General features: G+C 40.7%; 2 protein-coding genes across 2 annotated transcripts; one reads left to right on the forward strand and one right to left on the reverse strand.

Moving 5' to 3' along the window:
- Positions 1-117: 117 nt before the first annotated feature.
- Positions 118-8,147, forward strand: coasy (CoA synthase). The gene is made up of 10 exons (XM_083904353.1): positions 118-228; positions 2,106-2,862; positions 2,967-3,181; positions 4,303-4,434; positions 4,983-5,172; positions 5,370-5,434; positions 5,549-5,633; positions 5,952-6,049; positions 6,614-6,760; positions 6,893-8,147. The coding sequence occupies exons 2-10, from the start codon at positions 2,181-2,183 to the stop codon at positions 6,950-6,952; spliced, it is 1,674 nt and encodes a 557-aa protein (XP_083760479.1). The 5' UTR covers positions 118-228; positions 2,106-2,180; the 3' UTR covers positions 6,953-8,147.
- Positions 8,148-9,404: 1,257 nt separating this feature from the next.
- Positions 9,405-21,484, reverse strand: LOC310938908 (myosin light chain kinase, smooth muscle-like; the record flags this gene model as incomplete). Its single annotated transcript, XM_083903536.1, has 17 exons — positions 9,405-9,610; positions 10,766-10,906; positions 11,072-11,153; positions 11,279-11,408; positions 12,251-12,403; positions 13,586-13,709; positions 14,598-14,815; positions 15,877-16,080; positions 16,514-16,610; positions 16,704-17,015; positions 17,363-17,519; positions 17,617-17,747; positions 17,836-17,907; positions 18,196-18,228; positions 19,211-19,363; positions 19,486-19,632; positions 21,316-21,484. 17 exons carry the CDS (start codon positions 21,482-21,484, stop codon positions 9,405-9,407), a joined length of 2,529 nt encoding a protein of 842 aa, XP_083759662.1.
- Positions 21,485-21,834: the final 350 nt, after the last annotated feature.

Raw genomic sequence — 21,834 nt, forward strand, 5'->3', positions numbered from 1 at the left:
ATTTCGCCAACCAATCAGCGTCCGGGCAACGTGTCACGTGACCACCTAGCATATTGTGTGAGCGACTTCTTCCTACAGTGTCTGGGATGGGTGTGTGAGCTGGATCTCACGGTCATAGCTGAAGGAGTGTCAGGAGAGCAGTGTGTTCAGTGAGAGTGCGACCAGCTCCGTGTCTTTACGGCACCATTTGTCCGTCATTCACGTCGCTTTAGCATCGCTCGTTAGCAGGTAAGCTCATCATGCTAAATCACAAGTCTCCTTGTATGTGCCAGTCCAAAGTGACAGTTTAAAAACGATCACAAATGCTCTGTGCGTGCGTGTTAACAAAACAATGCATCCGAAATCAAATGGTCTTAAGGACTGATGTCATCATACTCCATGTTGTTCCTGTAAAACTGCTTACAATTGATTTGTTATGTTTGGGTTTTTTGCAGTTTGTTTTGTTTATGTTTTTTCCAACAGGCAGTGTGATGGTAGTACTAAAAAAGCTTGCTAGCAGCGACGCTAATAGCACACACACACACACGGTAATGGCAGCTGCTAATGTAACAAGACAATGTTTGATATTTTTGGCTGCTAAAACATCACCTATTTTTCTAGTAGCTGTGATTTTAACTGATGTACTTCCAGTTCCTTTAGATCAGAAACATGGACTTTTCACGCAGTTTGATTGGTCAGTGACTATAAAAGCAGCCAATGGTGTGATTTCAGAGGAACCAGTCACCTTTGTTGTGGGCGGAGTTAGGAACCAGGAACACTGTCATGTAGCGTTCTGCACTTTTCCCTCTGAATTAGCTTTTGACTGCTGGATTTACTAGAGGATATTTGACAGAAATTAGTAATTACATTCATGCATGGCAGTAACTCCACCCAAACACTGACACAATACATACATCACTGAAGAGTAAGTATTTGCTTAGAATCTTGAGTGTGGTTAAATTGTCATGAATGATTGCAACATCAGCAGGAGGGATTGTTTTTTTAATAGGAGTGCAGTTGTCAAAGCCTGTAAATCATTTAAATCCTGCATCTTCATACACCGCATAAAGGGTCTACAGAGAGAGTATGTTGTCTCTTGTTCTTCCTACAATACCCAATTTAGACTTAATTTAGCCTAATTGCAATGACAGCGTGTATCTTGTTGGAAAGGCCACATAGGGATACAAGAACCTTCACAACCCCCATTAGAACAGAAATTAATTGTCAAAGGTCTGTCATTACACATAAAAAGGAAGTATGACATGATACACAACTATCATTATTTATTTAAGTGGTAATGATGTAGAGAAGACAAGCAGAATTTTTTTGTAAACAAACTAACTGAAAGGTAAACTGACTACTAATGACCTAACAGCAAATATTTACGGAGACTACAAAGAGCATGTAGCCACACTCTGCCCCTGGGTTTTAAAATAAAACTGTCATGAAGTGAGACATGAGAGCAAGTGTCTGTGATCTAGACTAATATAAAACTAGCATTCAACAGCAGTTTCATCAACAAGTGATTATTCTCCACTCACCTAAACCCAGTGACCTTTGATCTCTTTGGTCTCTCTATCACAGTCACCCATGTTTTGTCCTTTTAATATTTATTCTCCATCAGAACTTTGCCATGGAATTTGCCCAGAAAATACTGCAAAATATACATTAAAAATGCAGTTCAACTGATAATTGTTTGTTGTGACTTTTATAAGTGGTTCAAGTAAATATGAAGAAGGATATTGCCAAAAAAAAGAGGCACATTTCCCATAGGATTGAATTGGGAACCAAGAAAGGCAGATGAAAGAGTAATGGACTTTGAACTGCAGACAAACTTTTTTTCTCACAGCCTGCCAGAAATCATTAAATGAAGTAAACAATATTCCATGACCAGTTAAAGTCCTGTAACTGGTGACAGGCCACAATGATGCATCAAAACATGTGGATCTACCAGAAATTGTGCGTTATGAATTTTCTAAGCACTCCGAGTGTAGAAACCTGGTTGGTAGTGAAGTGACTTGACTATAGATGAAATGCTGTCCAGTTGTTCCAGATTGCAATGCATGAAACATACTATTATCTTAACTTAATATATTAACCTTTTATTTCTCTTTGCTCCTCTTCAGTGCTTTACCACCCCTGTACAGTGACCTCCCAGACACTGCAGCAGCTGTGAATTCTCTGTGTTATCAGCCAGTATCATGTCCATGTTCAGCACGGGCATCCTTGTGCTGACTTCTCCTCTCCACACGCTTCCCCTGCGCATCGCTCCAGTGCTCACCTCTGCCGCTCAGCTTGTAGAGCGCACACTCTACGTCCACCTCCATCCTGGGCTGAACTTGGGAAGTGGGAACCAGCCTCGATCTGTTTTCATTCCACCAGTCGTGGACTTGTCAACGCTCATTAACCGCCTGTACAGCAATGCGGCAGATATTTGTGCGCACCTTGATATCAAGGTTTTGTTGACCAATGTCCGCTCTCTGTCAGCAGCTTGCAATGGCGCCACAGTTTCAAACTGCCCCTTCCCCACTCCACAGTGCCTGTCTCACTCACCAGAGGTGGTGCTGACAGACTTTCCTCTGCAGGACCCAGGTCAGTCGCATCAGATCACCCAGCGTTTGCAGAAGTACACTGGCCAATGCTATGTCTGCAGCCCCAGCCTGCCCTCAGTGTTGCTTTACCCTGAGCTAATGAAGCTGCAGGAGAAAAGAGAGCAGGAACAGTCTGAAAATCAGGCAGAACCTTTGGAAACTTACACTGATGTGGTGGTAGGGGGGACATTTGACCGGCTCCATGGGGCCCACAAGACGCTGCTCAACATATCATGCCTGCTATCTAATAGAAGGTGCCTTATTGGTGTGTGTGACGAAGCAATGCTAAAAAGTGAGTTGTTCATTGTCAGTATTGCACGTTGACATTAAGTTTCAAATGCTCAAATTTTTACGATCCTTGATTTACAAACTGCATCCTTTTCTTCTTTTCCTCAGAGAAAGTGCTAACAGAGCTGATAGAGCCCTACTCTCTGCGTGTGCAGAAACTGCACGAGTTCCTGCAAGACATCAAACCATCGTTACAGCTTGAGATTGTGCCCCTTGATGACCCCTTTGGAGTGTCTATAGTCGACCCGCTGCTACAGTGCATCGTGGTTAGTGAGGAGACCAGACTAGGAGGCGAGGCTGTGAACAGGAGACGTATTGAGAATGTAAGTTAAGAACAACAGTGTGCATGAATAGACATTTATTTGAAATTCAAATATCATGCAAACACTGTAGATGCTGCCTTTTCCCCGTTGTTGCTATTAGGTATGTTTCACAATGTGAAATGCCACAATTACATTTTAGACCAGTCATTCACAGAGACTGGCCCAAATATGGGTAGCAATGAGATGTCATTATTAAATTACACTGGTTTACAAAAAATAGGTGTAAGTTGTCTATGTCTTCTCAACTAGAATTAGGACCATTTTGCACAGCTAAATCCAAAAATGACTTTAATTTTTCTAAATCAGGTCAGGTTTTTATGCTAATTTGATTTTGAAAAATCCAATCTTCTGACTAAATTGATTACATTTAGCCCAAGCTTTATCCTGGTCAACAAGTTTAATACCAAAATAAGCATGGTAAGCACACTTTATGAAACTTGTGACTAGATTCCTGTTAGGAACAATGGTGTATTCACCGCAGATGTAGCAGAATACGTCAGGCTTATTTTTGCAAGATCTTATAGTTGAAGCCATTTCATTCACTTGTAATATATATAAAAAAAAAATTAATCAATTAAACAAGTTGGCACATGCAAAATCTTCAGAATTTGTTTATTGCAAGAAATATAAAATCATTTTGCATCATATACCTGTACATGTAAACAAAAATGTTAAATAACAAATATGTATCTTTGTTCAGATTGTCAAGTTGACCTGGTTGAGCAAAACCAATGTGATTGTTCGATTCAGCACATCAATATGATCCTAAATCAGCAATAAAAAAAAACGTAATAAATTTGGTGTTTTATCCAGTTTTATCCTGAATAAATCTCTTGGAAATCAGTATAAGGTGTTAGAGAAATGGTCAGAAACGTATAATGCACAAATTTGCTTTTGTAAGGCATGGAAATTGTGTTGCGATAGTTTGTCTACTCAAATTTCATTAACAGTGCTGTTCTGAGAGCCACTGATCCACACTTACAAATATTACAGGAAGACAACTTAATGAACCACACTAACAGTGTGAGAAAAGCATATATATAAAGAGTATGTCGTATAAAGAGTATGTCGTATATAGAGAATATCGGTGACTTGTGTGTGCTCTCTGCCTCCTGAACCAGGACCTTCCACCTCTTGTTATTCACGAGATCCAGTTGCTTAAAGATGCTTATCACACAGAGAGCGAGGAGGAGAAAATCAGTTCCTCGAGCCTACGCTCTCGACTCCTTGGCACCCTCCTCACCCCGCCTAAAGTAAGTCCTGTTAAAACGATCTATACATTTTTGTATAGCATGTTTGTATAGAACGTGTTGGGGCTTGAAATCAAACTCAAACCTACACATCAGAGCCTCATAATCATGCTTTTTTTATATGTTTACTACATCACTGGAGGAAAAAAAATACTGCTGAAGATTTTGTAACAAAGGTCGAATACAAGGTAACTGTAATGTTTAACTGCTCTGGAAGGAACTGGCTCATCCAGGTCAGAGAGTCACAGCCTTTTTCTTCCAGCATTATCTTTAGGCCAAAGTGCAAGTGACCGTTAAAGCAAGAAGAAATGCTTCTATTTGTTTTTTTGTGATCTTTGTAATTAATTACAACTTTGTATCTATAAAAACAAACAGTATACATACCTTTGTCCCCAGCGATATTAACTAATATTACCACTGTAATAGTGAGGTCAACTGCAGAGAAGTAGCTCATAAAATAGTCCCAATTACTGATTATTGCTGGCCTCAGGTGTTTCTTGGTATTCAGCATATTGCTTGAACCCTTGTTCGTCCTGTTTCTTGTCTGCTAGGACACTTCCCACCTCCCTCCCCTCCCGTATGTGATTGGGCTGACAGGAGGCAGCGGCAGTGGAAAGAGCTCTATCGCCAAGCAGCTGGAGGCGTTGGGTGCAGTGAGGATAGACTGTGACAAACTAGGCCATGAGGTGTATGAGCCAGGCACAGCAGCCTATCACAAAGTGCTGGAAGAATTTGGGTCAGGTGAAGAAAAGAAACAACATTCTGCCTCCAGGATATGTCATTAAAAATCCAGTCGGGCCTCTTTATCATTATCTTACCACTGTTTGTGGTCACATAGATGTCACCGTAAACAAAAAACACCTTTTTTTCAGGATTTTAACAGGCAACATATGAAATGTATTTTGGTGCAATGACAAGTTGTTGTTTTTCTCTTATAGATATTTTGAATGGAGATAAAACAATCAACAGACGTGCTTTAGGAAGGAAAGTTTTTGGAAACCAGGTAAAGTGACAAGTATTAAACATGTTTCAGTTAAGTGTCAACATTACATTCATACAGTCACGTCACGTTACACACCACCATGTATTCACCACATGTCCTGTATTTATACTGCAGGAGCGGTTAAAAGCGCTAACACATATTGTCTGGCCTGAAATAGCACTTCTGGTGAAGAACACAATCAGCCAAGCCAGACAGGAAGGTACAGTATGAACTTTAATTTAGTGATGTAAAATACTGTAAATCTGTTAAGTCTGTTATATTCTACATTGATTTCAAATGTGCACTCATCTCTATAAAAGGAATAAACAATCTTGCCACAGAATATATTTCAAATGCACATGAATAACAAGGGAACTTCATACTCACTTATTGAGTATGGTAAGCAAAAAGATAGAATATAACAGCTGGTTACATTGGTCAACAGCAACAACAGCTCTGTCCGTTTGATGCAGTGCCTCCAAAGTGTCTTGATACACCCATGCTAACTTTATGTCACCCTGTGCTGTACTCTCTGCAGGTAAACAGGTCTGCGTGATGGATGCAGCTGTTCTCCTGGAGGCCGGCTGGACAGACATGGTCCACGAGGTGTGGGTCACCATTATCCCAGAGGAGGAGGTAATATAGCTGCGATGGGACTATGGCCTATTTCAGACCTGGAATTAACATCAACTGTTTGGCATCAAAATGCCTCCTGGATGCATCGCCTTTGGCCACATGAGATCAGATCTGGCATCCCCTGCCCTGTGTTCAAATACATACTTATGTCTAATCTGTTCATGAGATCAAAATAATCTTTTTAATGAGTCTGACTGTGTGAGTGGCAAGTAGAGAGGGAGAAAAGTTCAGGGAGAAGCCGAGTGAATCGAATTACTGCTCATGCCGCTGTAGCATTAAATTAGATTTTTTTTACCATTACGTAATGAAATTATGTGATTAGTGTTTATTGTAACATATGGACATAGATTAGTGTAATACAAACCTGTCCTGAAGAGTTTATCTTAGAACATTAGTGTGTCATACAGAAGAAAACAACAGATTTATGACACTCTATAAACTATTTTCTTTCATTCAATGGATCTCGTAGAAATAGAGAGGTTTTAATTCATTGCTGGTACCACTAGGGGGCAGCAACCCGACTGTATTTTAACCTGCCTCCTCTTGAATTCCCCCGTCTCTCAGGCGGTGTTGAGGATAACGGAGCGGGATGGTGTGACCACAGAAGATGCTCTGCGTAGACTGCAGAGCCAGTGGTCCAACGTTAAACAAGTGCAACACGCCAACGTAGTGCTGAGCACACTGTGGGAGCCAGAGGTCACACACAAACAGGTCAAACACACATCACCCTCACAATATACTGTCTATGTGTCTGCTTTACATTAAATAAAATGGTTTTAAAATGAAGAATATATATATACTGTATATATGTAATGTTTTATTTGATTGTCTTTCATTTTAAAGGTGTTGAAAGCTTGGCGTCTTCTTCAGGAGAGAATCCAACAGAGAAAAGTGATACAATAGGAACAAGCGTGGGTCACTGTATCATGTTATTGGTGACACACACGCACATGCAAGCATGTGTGAGGCCCAGAGATGTGGCACAAAAACGCCTCATCCACATGAGGAAGTTTTAGCCTCAGAGAGAAGTGAAAACAGCCACTTTGCCTTCACAGCGAGCGCAGCGTACTCCTTCACAACTTCGACCAAGGCTCGGATGTCCGAATGACTTTCCACACGTTTTTTCAACGTCTGGTGGGTTATTTTAAAAGATGCTCAGTTTAAGGTGGAAGAATGAGGAAATGGAAAAGTGACAATGCCGTTTTCTACAACTGTTACGCCTTCTATGAACACGAGTTGTCTCAATGATATCAATCAGCAGCAGTCCCAATACATTTAAGACCTCGTTCATTCACTCACTATCTACAGCTTTATCCTCTACATAAGGGTCGTGAGGAGCTGATGTCAATCCCCACAGGTCATCACAGAGACAAACGACCATTCACTGTCACACTCACACCTATGGTCAATTTACAGTGTCCACTTAACCGCTGCAAACCCACACGCACGAGGAGAACATGCAAAAACTCAAAGATAGACCCTCGGTCGGACCAGGTCGCAAACTTAGCTGTGAGGCAACAGTGCTAGCAAGCCACTACTTCACCGTGTGGCCCATTCAAGACCGAATGTTTCTGCAAATTGAATGTTTTCAGCACTTTGTCAGCTGATGAAAGAAATAATTTATTAATAATAAATAATAATGGAAAGGTAGAATTAAATGATGATGTATTTAGCTTTGTGTTTTCACAGTATGGTGAATGTTAACATTTTTATTTTCAGTGTCTCATGATAAAGTATGAATACAAAAGGTACACTGTATGATATCTTGTAGTTGTCACATTGACTGGTGAATGCTGGGTACATAAAGACAATGGAACTAGAAAGATCATTAGTACATCGACAGGAAAGCAGCTTAAATTCAGACTCAGTACTTTGGATAAATCATGTTGATGCTATTCTGTAACCAGTCGATGACTGCCTTGTGTTTTCTCAGAGACACTTGTTACATGGCCCGTGTCCTCTCCAGATCATCTGCATAGTTAACATCCATGAAAGCTGCCTGCCACATCAAAATGTGTTTCATCATGTATAAAATAAGATAAGAAAATTAAGATTGTCAGTTTTTACATAAATAAAATATTACTGATGAACCTCTCCATCTCCAGATCCTCTCCATGTTTTTGTTGAGTTTATTATTGATCTGTAGTAACCATTTATCCTGAGTTTTAATTACTTTGGTTTGCCACACTTTGACACTTGTGTTTAGTTGCAAAAAAACAAACCAATGGTTGAGTATGATTCCTTAAGAAATAGTCTTATTCATTACAATGAAGAAATATGGTATATAGCTTCTTTAGCCAATACATACAACTAAAACCGACTGGGAATTAACAGAGTAGAGCACAGGATCAAGCAGCCACACAAAGCCAAGATAAAAAAAACTGCTCAAAATATCTAAATAAGAAATTACTGACAGCATCTCCCGTTTAGACTTTTTCCCCTCACTCTCTCTCATGTCGTCATTTGTACAAACAGTCCCATTATGGGCTCAGATTTCCCCATTCTGTTAAAATAAAAAGTATTTATACTAAGTAACATGCACTTAAGGCAAGGGCCTTGCCTTACAGATGCGGACATCATCTTCTAAAGCAATCCAAACAGTCAAATTTGATGTGTTCCACATTTAAAATGGGAAAATAACACATATAACATAATTCCTTTAGGCATGTGAGGGCCACAATAGTTCCCCAAACGCACTTAGGAAACAAAGGGGTAAGTGGAGTCCTCATTAAAAAACTGCAGTTACATTCTGAACCATTTATATTGAATTATCAATAACAGATTTAAGGCTTTCGACAATTGTTTTTGTAGATGTCGATTAGAATCCCTGGATATTCTATTGGAAAATAATCCAAAATACAATGTATTTGATTCTCTTTTCATATAGAGGTCTAAAATAAAGCCCATTTCCACTTCAATTTCTTCCATTTTTTCATTTTAAGTACTTTTTAATTTTAACTTCTTTAAATCACTTACATTTCAACAGCATTAAAAATGTGCAAAATGCACAATTATCATGCAAATCCCTGTGTGAACAGTAGCATGATGTGACTATTTCAATCATTCAAATCATTGTGCACTGGTGATTGAACATTATAAAACACACACATGAAGGAAAACACTCTTTAAAAAAAGTGCACTAGTAAGTGGTGATGTGTGAAACAAGGGACTCTAGGTACGCGTTTCCAAAACTCATTAATCCCTTCATGGTTTAATGGCAACCTTTGTGTCCTTACGTGGCATAATAGTGGCGACAAGTCACAAGTCCAGACTTAAAACAGTTCAAGTCACTTCACTGAAGAAGAATCTCCCTCCTGCAGTCACTGCAGTTCATTTCCTCTGCTTTTCCTCCCAGTCACAGCTCCACTCTGAGTTTGGCGGAGCACATTGCTTCCCCCAGTTTGTTGCTGGCCCGGCACACATACACCCCAGAGTCAGAAGGCTCCAGATCTTTCAGAACCAGAGAGCAGAGCCCGTCTTCATGTTGCTCCGTGGTCACTCTGTTCGACTCAGGCACTGGCTTCCCGTTCTTAAGCCACTTCACTTTTGGCTGTGGGTAACCTAAGAAGGAGAGTGAAGCACGATCAATCACGTTTTTAACACACTCAATGTGCTTATAATAAAAAATAAACATCCACAAGTTAACACGTATAACTAGGGATGCACGATATTGGCAAATACCCCAAGATCTGCTGATAAGACTACAACATGAGGCTAAACAGGCTGCTACCTCCTCGACTTCTATCCTGGCTATCCAACTATTTGATTTTGTATATACATATCTGCTGCGATGCAAGTATGAAAAAAAATATGTTAATTTCACTACAGGAGAGATAAATCAACTCAGTTGGGCGCATGTAATGTGTGTAAGTCCGAAGAGAAAATACACAAATAAGAGTGAACTGATCAGTAAATAACCCCCCAAAACATGTTAAATCTCTGGTTGTATTAAAAGGTCCAGTGGAGTGTTTATCAGCAGGAATTTAATATACTACACAAAAATATGTAGTCATAAGTGTGTACATGCTTTAAAATATGTTTATGTAGCCTTAAAATTAGTCTTTTATTTATACTTCAGACAAGGGTCTCTCTTTACTTTGTCCTGCAGAAGCCCAAAACAGCCAAAGGTGAAACCTTCCTTTGCAAATAAAGAAAATGCGGGCCACATAAAATGACATGGCGGGCCATATCAGGCCCCCGGGCCTCGAGTTTGACACATGTGCTTTATGGTATATGAAAGTCACCCTACTTCCCTGACACAGAAAAGTATGACCCAGCCCTTACACACTGGACCTCTATCTAGTTTAAATCTCACTCAGTCTTGTAGAACGGACATAAAAGGGATACTTCAGTAAAAAGTATCTTACCAGAATACGGCTTTGGTAGAAGTTGAAGTCACCCTCTTACAATATTACTTGAGTAAAAGTCTTAAAGTGGGCAAGACACTTAACCCCATGTTGCTCCTGACGACTGTGCCACAGCGTGTGAATGGGCGAAATTTCAGTGTAAAGCAGCTTTCAATGGTCATCAAGAGTAGAAAAGCACTATATAAATACAACTCTTCCTCTTCTGGTTTTAGTAATGAAGTTAGGGGAAATGTATTTGAGTAAAAAGTGAGTAAAATATGCTTGAAATTTAAATAAAGTACAGATATGTGCATTTTGTACAGTACTGTGACAGAATTTAATGAAGTGCATCACAGCTCAGTCACTGTACCGGTGATGCAGCATCTTAGCTGAGCCATCGCTCCTTTGGAGAGGGCGGTGTCCCTCAGGGCCTGCTGGAAGCACGGCTCCCTGTGAAGCTGCTTGTCCAGCGACTGGATGGCTTCTTCTGCCTCTTGACTCCAGCCTGGCTCTGCACGTGAGAGAGAGAGAGAAACGATGACGAATAAAACGAGGCTTTAATGATCACAAAGGGCGAAACTCGAAGTGACAACCTGAGACGGTGAATCATCTGACATATGTATGTGGCTGTGGGAAATGGGAGGGCATGTGTGTGAGTGTCTTTTATCTGCGTTACCCTCTGAGGAGCTGCCAGGAGAGTCTGGCCTGTTGGAGAGGTTAGCCATCCGCTGTAGGGCCAAAACAGCCTTGCCGGTTTTCTAAAAGGACAAACAGCGCAGGGATGACAAATTGCACTCACATCCTAGCTTCAGGTCTGTGAAGGACAATTGTTTTCAAAGGTCGTCATATTGAAACGATGATAAGAAAATGGTACATCCGTTACCTTCCACTTGCGCTTTGCCAGAAAGCGTCTCATCTTCTCCTTCTTGAGGGATTTGGTGGGTCTGCGGGTCAGAGGGGTGAAAGAGACCATCCAGGGATGAGCGAGGGCCTCGGTGCATGATAACCTGGAACTGCAGAGCGAGAAACAAAAGGTTGTGAATTACTGCCAGCAGCCGTGAATTATCTGTGAATTAACTGACTCTGAGTCGTGTCCAGAGCAAAGTTTCTGCAAAAAAATGTGACTGGAAAGAAAACAATTATTGGCCATCATGTGTAGACTGATGCAGCTCAATTTAGGTGTCGTCATGGACTCAGACCTGAACTCTTGACTTTATCTTGTTTTATTTTTTTATTATTTTTAACCTTCCATTACATCATATTTTGCATATATTTTACCTGCTTGTTTTTATATAAAGCACATTGAATTACTTTGTTGTTGAAAGGTACTATACAAATAAACGTGCCTTGCCTAGGCCACTGATGCTGGTTTTAAGCCAGTCAAAGTCTGTTAATTGGTCTTAAATGTTCACAAACTTGTACAAAAATGCAATGCTCAAGCATGTCTTCAATAAACCTGGATTGTTTTCACAGCAGCTATTTTAGACATGAAATAGTTAAACACAGGTGTTACCAATAAATATTAGGAACCAGAAACTTAGGTCCTGCTTTGAAATCTAAATGAAGTTCACGAAGCAGGTTATTTTAATAGAGCACATATCAATAATCGAATACAACACATATATTCCCTATACTTATTATGTATGTATGTATGCATGCATACATACATACATACATACATACATACATACATACATACATACATACATACATGTTTCTTATATACCAAGGAACAGATTATGAGCCAGTGGGCCCCTGAGCACAGACTGGAAAAACTACAGAGGTTGAATCATTCTTAATCCAAGCAGGTGAACACTACGGGAATTCCCATACTTTACAACAAAAACACACCAACCTGGGGTCTTTTTTCAGCAGGGAGCCGATAAACTCTTTAGCCTGATCTGAAATGTCCTCAAAACTCTCCTGGTCAAACTCATAGCTGGCTGCAGTCACGAAAGCCAAAGTCTCAGCATCGTTGTTCCCCTGGAAGGGAGATTCTCCGCTCAGCCTGTAGGACAAAAAACAGTCATATTACACATGAACATAATACTTTTTTTGTAATAAGTAAAGAAGGTGTCACTGTATGTACAGAGGATATTATTACTGTAATTCCCCTTTATGTCACACTCGCTGGAAGAACTAATCTAAGGAGTGAGGACTGGGAAAATACCAAGTTATCACCAGGAGATGGTGCCAAATCTGCTTTTGGACCTTTTTTTTTGTAAAGCATTAGACCAGGGGTCTCAAACTGGCCGCCCCCCAATCGATTACATGAGGCCCCCCACTTAATATCATGTTATAATGAAAACATGGCCCATGAGATCACTGTATATGTTTGCTAGCAATGTTTCTTATAACAGTAATAATAAGACATTTGGTCATAATTATCCCATTATTAAATGTATCATATACAACATTCAATTACATGTATAAATACGCTCGTTAGGGCCCGAGCCATGAATGGCAGTGGCCGAAACAGCTCCTGGAACGAATACTAAATAATAATATTTTATTAAGTAATTTAGAAAAAATGTCTGTTTAATTTTGCATCATAAATAGTATTTATAGTATTTATACGTGTGATATAATGATGCAATATTGTGAACAGTTGTTTTTTTCCCAAACTTTTTGTTCTCTAGGCCCCCTCTTGACCACCATAGATGCGCATTGGCCCCCAGGTCATTTGACTTTAAGACCCCTGCATTAGACATTATTTCTAATACGTGCCTTTATAATATTGTATTCATTTAGAAATATAAGTTTGTAATATATCAAAAATAAGAAATTTAATTGTGTGTATACATAAAATATAAACAAAAAAGGGTAAAACCAGCACACTGAAATGACTTCACTATGGTTTTGATTTTTTTAGTAATAGATCCCTTGTATCTATTTGCAATTGTTGATTTATTAAAACTAACTCTAAAATGAAGGGTTTTCTTTGTTACATTTTATTTATGTTTTAGTATTTTTATCTTCCATTAATCTGCCTTGAAACTACAGATGTATATTAGCCAACGGCTGTAATCTGGCATACTTGTAAATGCTCCTAAATAAATGTGCAGTGTCCCTAATAAATCAATGAGTAGATGTTGTTCTTCAGAACACGTGACCATAGCTTTGTGTCATGTTTGGTTAGTATAATGCATGCGTCATGAGCTGCACTTGTCACCACAACTGTGAAACTTACAGGATGAAGCAGATGACTCCGATGCTCCACATGTCCGTCTCCAGGCTCACAGGCTCATAACTGATCACCTCAGGCGCCACAAACTCTGGCGTGCCGTGCATCACCTTCAGAGGTTCATCATCGTCTGCAGAGCAGGACGAGAGAGAGACATTCAACACGTCATCCTGAAGGGTTTTTTTCTGTGGTTATTTACAAATGGCTCCAGTCTTCTCTAAACAGACCACCCCGACTGGAACTGTTGCTTCTGAAGTGTCACCATATTTTCTGCCTCACGTGTTGCTTAAGGACTAGTGATGGAGTTCCCCATGTAAGGAGTTGCTGTGCTGTTTTTTTTATTTGTCTGCACAGGCGAAGTGGTTTGCAGCAATCACACACACACACCAGATCAGAAGACCAAGAACTAACACATTTACATGTCAAAGCAGCTCGGGATTGACTGTGGTAAACATTTGGTCCAGACTAGTTTAACATTCCAGGTTTTTGTACAGTTTAAAACTTGTATTTCTTATCTGTTTCTTTGTGAAATATCACCCAGATGACATCAGGTGTGTGAAAGAGGAGGTCAGGGGCATGTTTTTCGTCAAGCACGATAATCCTTGACCGATGTTCGACTCGATCTCTGTGTATTCAGTACATTCCATACTTGGTGATGTAAATCCCCAACAATTCACTGTGTGTTGTTACTGTTTTTTGGCTTTTTCAGGACTTCAGTGGCATTAACTAAGCTTAGGTCATGTTTGTATTAAAATAGGGGAGATAAAACATTTTAATTTTCAAGCAGAATGTACAACTGCTGCCAACTCGTGTTTGTATTCAAACAGGCCTTATAAGGAACTCTTTTCCTGTGTCCTAGTATCCTTATATACACACACACACAGGACACTTGTGTATGCACATCCCCAGTGGCTAAATGGAAACTTTTGAATAACATAAAATTCTGCACTTTGTGTGCACTTGATAAGATAAGATCCCACAATTCTGCGACTTTGACCACAGATCCTCAGAAACTCACCCAGTTTACTGGCCAGGCCAAAGTCGATGATCTTGAGGCGTGTGCCAGTGGAGTCCACGCAGACGATGTTCTCCGGCTTGAGGTCAAGGTGGACGATGTTCTGCTTGTGAACGTACTGCATGCCCTCCAGGATCTGCTGCATGTAGCGGGCACTGGTCGGCTCCGTGTGCTCAAAGTTCTCATCCACGATGCGTTCGAAGAGTTCTCCGCCTGCAATACTGAAGAGAGGGGAAACACATTTGCTTTTCCATGTGCCAAAAATAACCCCATCCATCTACTGTACTACAGTAATTTATGTGGATGCCTCCACATACAATTTGTAACACATATATGTGATGAGTTTTTGTTGTTGTTATTGTTCTGCCTCCGTTTGGTCTTTGCCTGTCAAGCAACACTAGAAGACTTGACTGAGGGAGCTTTTGTGTGTATGCACCAGCAACGCAGGGGAGGGCGGAAGCGTTCCATCTTAAACTACTCAACAATAGAGTTTTCAAGCAGTACAATTTACTTCTGAAAATGTTTCTTTGTGTTTTCAGTCATACTTTAGCAAATAATAAACGGAAATATAATCAAAAGTACCTCCAGTAGTAGAATGTACTGTGGTTGCTCATTTCTTAGTGAAAGGGGTCATATTATATCCCATTTCTCCAAGTAAAACTAGTTCCCTGGTGTCCTAATTAACATGTCTGTGACATACTTTGGTCAGCTCCGTTTAGTAGTCCACCTTAAAAAATAGTAAAACGAAACTTAAGGGACAGGAAATGACATCAGCCACAGAGGCTACTGGGAGCTAACAGCGGTTAGCATTAGGAAAAGTGATCATTTGCAGGCTGTAGCAGGCACATTGCCGTCATATATAACATGTATCCACTGAACAGATAAATCCTCTGAAGCTGGAGGTTTGTGTAGGACTCTGTGCTGCACTGTGGAGCCAAGAATAGAACTTTTCGCAGACTTCCAGTTTTCGGATACTGTTGCCCTCGCCAGCACTCTTGCGTGTTTACGGACAAAGTGGAGCTCTACGTGACAACAATTCCAGGAATTTAGCACATTGTGACGTCCCAATGAGTGCGGAAGTCAACATTGCGTGTTTTATCTCCTGTACTTAGACTGAGGAGGACCAGAAAAACATGAGTGAGTCATCTTTTTTCACACTTTGCCGACTGATAGGATCTCCAGAGTCCAAAATACGTATAAGGATTCAAATGATTGAAAAAAGTTGATTTTACATAATATGTCCCCTTTAAAAACTCAGATCAATACCACTTTCATGACTTACTACTCCATGACCATGACCAGTTCAGAGCGCGTGTCATAGGCAGCCAGACACTGGACCAGCTTTGGGTGATGGAGAAAGTTCATCAGCTCAATTTCCTTCCGGGCAGCAGTTTTAGCCTTGTGCGTCCGGGCTTGATAGAACTTCCCTGCACAGTTGTCCCCCGTCTCTTTGTGGGTCAACCGGAACACTTGGCCAAATTTCCCACTGGAAGGAAAACAGGACATTATAACTCCACTTCACCGTTTTACAGCTTTCAATTTAAAGTTTCAAAAGGGGGCTAGATTGTCACGATAACCGGGAAGCGAGCATCCTGAGCTCCAGCCAAAACAACAATAACAGGAGGAGATTGTAGTAATTTACTCACAGATGATGAGGTAACTGAATCAACAGTAGTCTTTAGTCCATCTTATTCACTATCCTGTTTGGCCCTGTGGGCTGTGCTTAATGAGACTATCTTCTGCTTTTATGCTTTTGTTGGGGTTTCCTCTTTGTTGTGCTGGAGCTGGTTGTTGATTTTAGTAGATTCAGCTCGTATGCAAAGTACAACTCACTGGCTACGCACTTCTCTCTGCTTCAGGAGCAGAAGTCAGACAGCCCCTTTAATATAATTATCTTTTATTTTAAGTCAAATACTTACACTCCCAGCTTTTCATGCACATTGTAGTGGTCCTTGACCTTGTGTTTAGTGTCAATGGTCACGGTAATGTACGAGTCCAGCTCATCCGTCTTTTCCTCTTGAGACACAAAATAGAAAAAAAGGGTAGCAATCAGTTCCTTCTTATGATAAATATGATGAAATCAAATCTGAAGTAAAAGACTTCACTCACTTGTTGTAGCCATCTTGACACATTCGGACTCCTGGCTGGGTTCGCTGACCCCTGCAGAGTTGTACGCTCTAACACGGAAGAGGTATTTGCCCTGAGGCTCCAGGCCTGAGCAGACGCGATATGACGTGTTTTTGCAGCCGCTTGATACTTCGGTCCAGCTCCCGGGCTCGTCCGGGCCTTCTCGTCTGACCTCTATGATGTAACCCAGTACAGCTGTGCCGCCGTCGTAGCTGGGGCCGGTCCAGGACAGAACCAGGGATTGACTGGACAGTTTGGAAACGACGGGGTGGGATGCCGGTGGCTCAGGTCGGTCTGTGGATGTGGATGAATTCAAGAACAAAGTGTTAGTAGTTACACACTACAGTCTCTTCAGTGTGAATATTTTCTTGAATATTTGCTCCCGTTTGATTCACTCGTTGACATTTCTTTTTTAAATTTCTATCATTTTACGGACCAAACAGCTAATTGATTGATCAAGAGAGCAACCAACAAATGAATAAAGAAAACGATCAGTTGTAGTGTTAAAACAACACTTTTTTGACACTCAGTATCTCACCATGCAGTTTGAGGACAACAGATAGCAGAGTTCTTCAAATCATCAACACTGAATATCATCAGTAAACTCCCAAAGCAGTCGAGTCTGTGACATGATGACAAACCTATGACACTGAGGGAGACTGTGTGCTGGGCAGAGCCTTCTCGGTTTCGAACTACGACGGTGTAAGAGCCGGTGTCGTCTGCACAGGCCTTGGAGATCTCCACGCTGCTCTGGGTCTTGCTGCTCCTGACAGACATCCCTGGCCTTCCTATTACCACCTGCAGAGGCAGAAGAATGGATGGCGGAATGATTTCAGAGCCCAGGTACAAACAAACCGGTCAAAACTATCAAATGCGTCGAGTTCATGGCTCTTACTTTGTCTCTGTTGTAAATCCAGCAGCAGGCCACAGGGACACACCTGCTCCTGAACTCACAGTGCAGCCGGGCCTGCTCTCCTAACCGCACCTCCACCTGCTCAGGTGGTTCAATGAACTCTACAGGAGGTCCTGAACAGAGGCAGAGATTCAAATATGGGAGTAATCTTTGTGTGTAATTGAATCAACCAGATTACTGCAGGTGCTACTCACGACTCACCTTTACGAGAGGTGTCTTTTGTTTGACGGCCAGTATCTCTGATGACTGTGGAGATTGGAGGAGTAGGTGGACCTAGAGGAGGAGGTTTAAAAATGATCTGACCAATCACATGCGTGCAGTCAAGTTTGGTTGCAGTGGCAGACACTGCCAGAGGCTTTTGAATGGGCTGGTCTAGATGTCATGAACTACAAGATTTCTGAGGAGTGATATGAATAAAAAACTAAATTCTGTTACCAAAACAAAACAAATGCATATGTGTTGCTGCTTCCTGGTTCAGTTTAACATCACATCTACTGTTAAATAGCATTATTTCTATACAGGGATCTAAAAAAAAAGTGTCTTCTCTGTGTTGGTGTTTACCTTCATTCATCGAGATTTCCTTTTTTGCCTTTCCTGTACAAACAGAGTGAAGTGAGTTAACTGCACACAGAGCAATTTGGTGCAGCTTATACACTGTACATTAAAGCAACACTATGTAACTTCAGTTGGCCGAGTTGTCGCTGTTGGAAACATTGCCACAAAAGGTGTTTTTAACTGACCTCAGATCAGCATTATTCTGGAACTTGCTGGGTCTCAGTTACATATAACCACTCAAAAACATTGATAGTTCACAAGCAGTGGTTTAAGTGGTTTAAGAGTGGGAATGAAAATTACTCTATTATCCTCAGTCAGTCCAAGTCACTCAGTGCATTTCTATGACGTTAAGAAATCCAAATAGTAACAAGCTGAAATGGGTGCTTCGCCCTTTATCAGCACAGAGACAGACACACGTCATTTACCCACAATTACTTGTATACTGGGACAAGTGCCAACTGCCTGAATGGCCTTAACTGTTCATTAAAATGTACCGAGTGTGGAATCTATGTATGGCACGACACCACTTCTTCATGTCCGTCTTTTTAGACTTTTTAAACGATGAAGCCTTTGACAGAAGCTACAGGTGTTTCAAGCTATTTCAAAGACAAAATTCTCCAACTGTGTAAAAATATTCTTCTCCCATGAAGAACAAATAAACAGCCCACAACTCATTCACATATTTACATTTATACAGGATTTTTGGATTGTATCAGATTTTAGATTTGTATCTCTATGATATCCGATCCAGTGTTTTTGACCAGTATCAGACCGATACCAATACTGAGGATCGTATGGTATCGGCTCATCCCCAGAGGAATCAACATCAACATAACCCTATGATTTTTAGGGGAAATAAAAGTTGCATAGTGTTGCTTTAGGTCCTTATGGAAGCAGGAGTGAAATAAGAATAAATACAAACCAACATTTTAACAATGTCAAATCAGCCCGGAACGAAACAACATGTCACATGCTGTACTTTTTTGATTTAATATCACAATATTTTGCATTACAACTTTACCTGTGACATGTAACTCAGCGCTGCTTGTCTGTTTTCCAGCACTGTTCTCAGCTGTGCAGGTGTACGTCCCCGCATTTCCATGTGAACACCGACTCAGAACCAGAGCAGCAACACCGTTTTTGAAGGACGTGTTACTCATTTGCACCCTTTTGCCTACACATGAAGGTAATAATGGACAAACACATGTTGGAATGTTGAGTTCCAATTAATCCTTCACACATTTTTTCGGGGGGGGGGGGGGGGGCATTTTCTTGGTATGATAATCAGTCGTTTACCATTGTGTTGCCAGGAAACGCTCAGAGGCTGACTTCCTGTGATAACACACTGAAAGGTAGCATCACTTCCTTCACGCACAGAACAGTCCTGGAGCGGCTCCTTGAAGTGAGGTGATGCCAGTGCCTGGATTTGTGTGTATCTGGTATCTGAATGGAGTTAGGAAGGCAAGAACAATAGATTTTGTTTTCAGACTCTGTACACTAGTGTTTCCTCTTCCACTGCCACAATCAAAACTGGCCACATTATCCCCCCACAAAAATGAGTTGATTGAGTTTTTCAAAATGTAACTCAAATGTTCTCATATTTTTCTCAGCCAGGTAAATATGCAAACTTTTCATGGGCCTCCTGTACATCTGAATATGTTTATGATTCAGGAAATTGTGAGCAGACTGACTATACCATATTATTTAAATTATTACTGTAGTTATTTGAGCTGTGGGGACTTTTTTTATACATCAATGTTGCACGATTACAGGCAAGGACATAAAAAGATTGAAAAAAAAAATGCTGAGTTTCAATTAAAGGTGCATTATGTAATAAATCTAAAGCAACTGGCCATAAAATCCTCCTAATATGTCACAGAGACTCAGGAATAATGTTCATATAACAAACTGAACTCACCAACAACAACAGTACAGCCAAAATATTTGCATTAAAAAATATATTTTTCAGACTGCAAATCATGTTTATGTTTGAAATCATGTTTTGGCATGTGGCGCCACCTAACGCCGTCTACCAATCATTGCAGTCAGTAGAGTCTCAGCTGCAGAGCAACCAAAAACCTCGGTATTTTGAATTTGAATGTAGTAACCGTTTTTGGCCACATTCTTACATATGGCACCTTTAATTATTCTTGCATGTACTGTAGTGGAGTCAGTGAAGTGACACACTGATTTTCTTTCTTTTATAACGAATGATGCTTTCTGACTGAGACTTGTTGCAGTTAAAATTATTATAATATAATAATAATTAAATTATTTTAAGACATGTTTGAAGAGTTGGATTGTTTAATGTTTAAATATGTGTGCATGCAAAATACTTTGGTTTTTCGGCTACAGAGTACAGCGAAAAAGAAATTAATTTCATCTTGTCTTTTTTGTGTGAAAATACTTCATGGAGTCCCTGGATTAGTCTTGTATCTATGTATGGGTCCCTTGTCTGAAAAAGAACCTAGAGAACCTCTGCATTAGATCGCATGAGACTGATGAGGATGTACTGTATATGGTTTTTGTCTGTTAGGATCATCACTTATGCTGAGTGTATGCAGTTGTTTCCTGCAAGTTTCGGGAATGTGACACGTTGTTTGCAGGATTTTCCCACCACACGTGTGTTTGCACATGTGGCCCTGGAATGTGCAGCAGGATGATCAATGGGTGGTCACCAGTGCATAATGGAATGTCCTCAGTGTGTGGGTGTTTGTGGAAGGTTGCATGCAATGCCAATACAATACTCTGTGATGCAGTTGCACTCAGATGCACTGCCGTTGCAAAACTACAAAAGCAGCCCTTACATTTCATCACTGCTTTGTTGCTTAAGCTACACCCTTGGTTATTATTTTGACATGTGTTGAAGTTGCCCCCCCCCCCCCGGGTGAGTTCACCTCATCATATATACATATGCAATGTAAAATATTCTGGTATTCCTGGTTTTCCTTTGTAACGTTGTCATGCAAACACTTTAAGTTAAACAAACTCAACTTAAAAACATATGTTCCCACACGACACCGAGCTGTGGATGTCATGGAAATGTGGCAAATGTTTGCCATTAAGAATTAAAGGTGTCACTTTAAAAACAAAACAGTTGTATTAGTCTGTGATTAAAGAGTTTACCTGTTGGATATGAGACTCCCAGTTTGTTGTTCCCCCTCGCCGGCATGTTTGTTGTATCCAGTAAATTTTCTTTTTCTTTCTTGCCCACACTTTGAGGTTGGGCTTGAGGCTTGAGGGCCAGCCGGAACGTGGACACATAGGTCTTTGGCTTCTGGCCATCTTTGTCCATCCTTGAGTAGAAAATGACAAAGACAAGGTCTGAACTGTGTTTGACACAGTGACTCCTACCTCCTCCTCCTCCTCCTCTGTCGGTTTAGCTGTTTTGTGTTTTCACTATTGTGTTGCATGTACGTGCCCTGTTTCTGTTCACACATCCTCTGAGATGTGACCAGGAGGAGCAACTGAAATCACAACCCTCTCTCTCTCTCTCTTTCTCTTTCTGTCTCTCCCTCTTTTCTTTCTCTCAGCCCCACTCTTCACAGGAAACAGCCTGTTTTGTTTGAAGGCCAATTACAAACACACATGTCCAGCCCCCTTTGATCCTCTGGACAGAGAACAGAGGGAGAGACACACACCCAC

The sequence above is a fragment of the Microchirus variegatus genome (genome assembly GCF_963457635.1).
Source record: "Microchirus variegatus genome assembly, chromosome: 17".
Lineage (NCBI taxonomy): Eukaryota > Metazoa > Chordata > Actinopteri > Pleuronectiformes > Soleidae > Microchirus > Microchirus variegatus.

Excerpts from the sequence above, each read along its gene's own strand:
- coasy (XM_083904353.1), top strand. The coding sequence starts at position 2,181 with ATGTCCATGTTCAGCACGGGCATCCTTGTGCTGACTTCTCCTCTCCAC. Across the intron at positions 5,634-5,951 it reads CAGCCAAGCCAGACAGGAAG|GTAAACAGGTCTGCGTGATG; the intron begins GTACAGTATGAA and ends TACTCTCTGCAG. Across the intron at positions 6,761-6,892 it reads CAGAGGTCACACACAAACAG|GTGTTGAAAGCTTGGCGTCT; the intron begins GTCAAACACACA and ends TTCATTTTAAAG.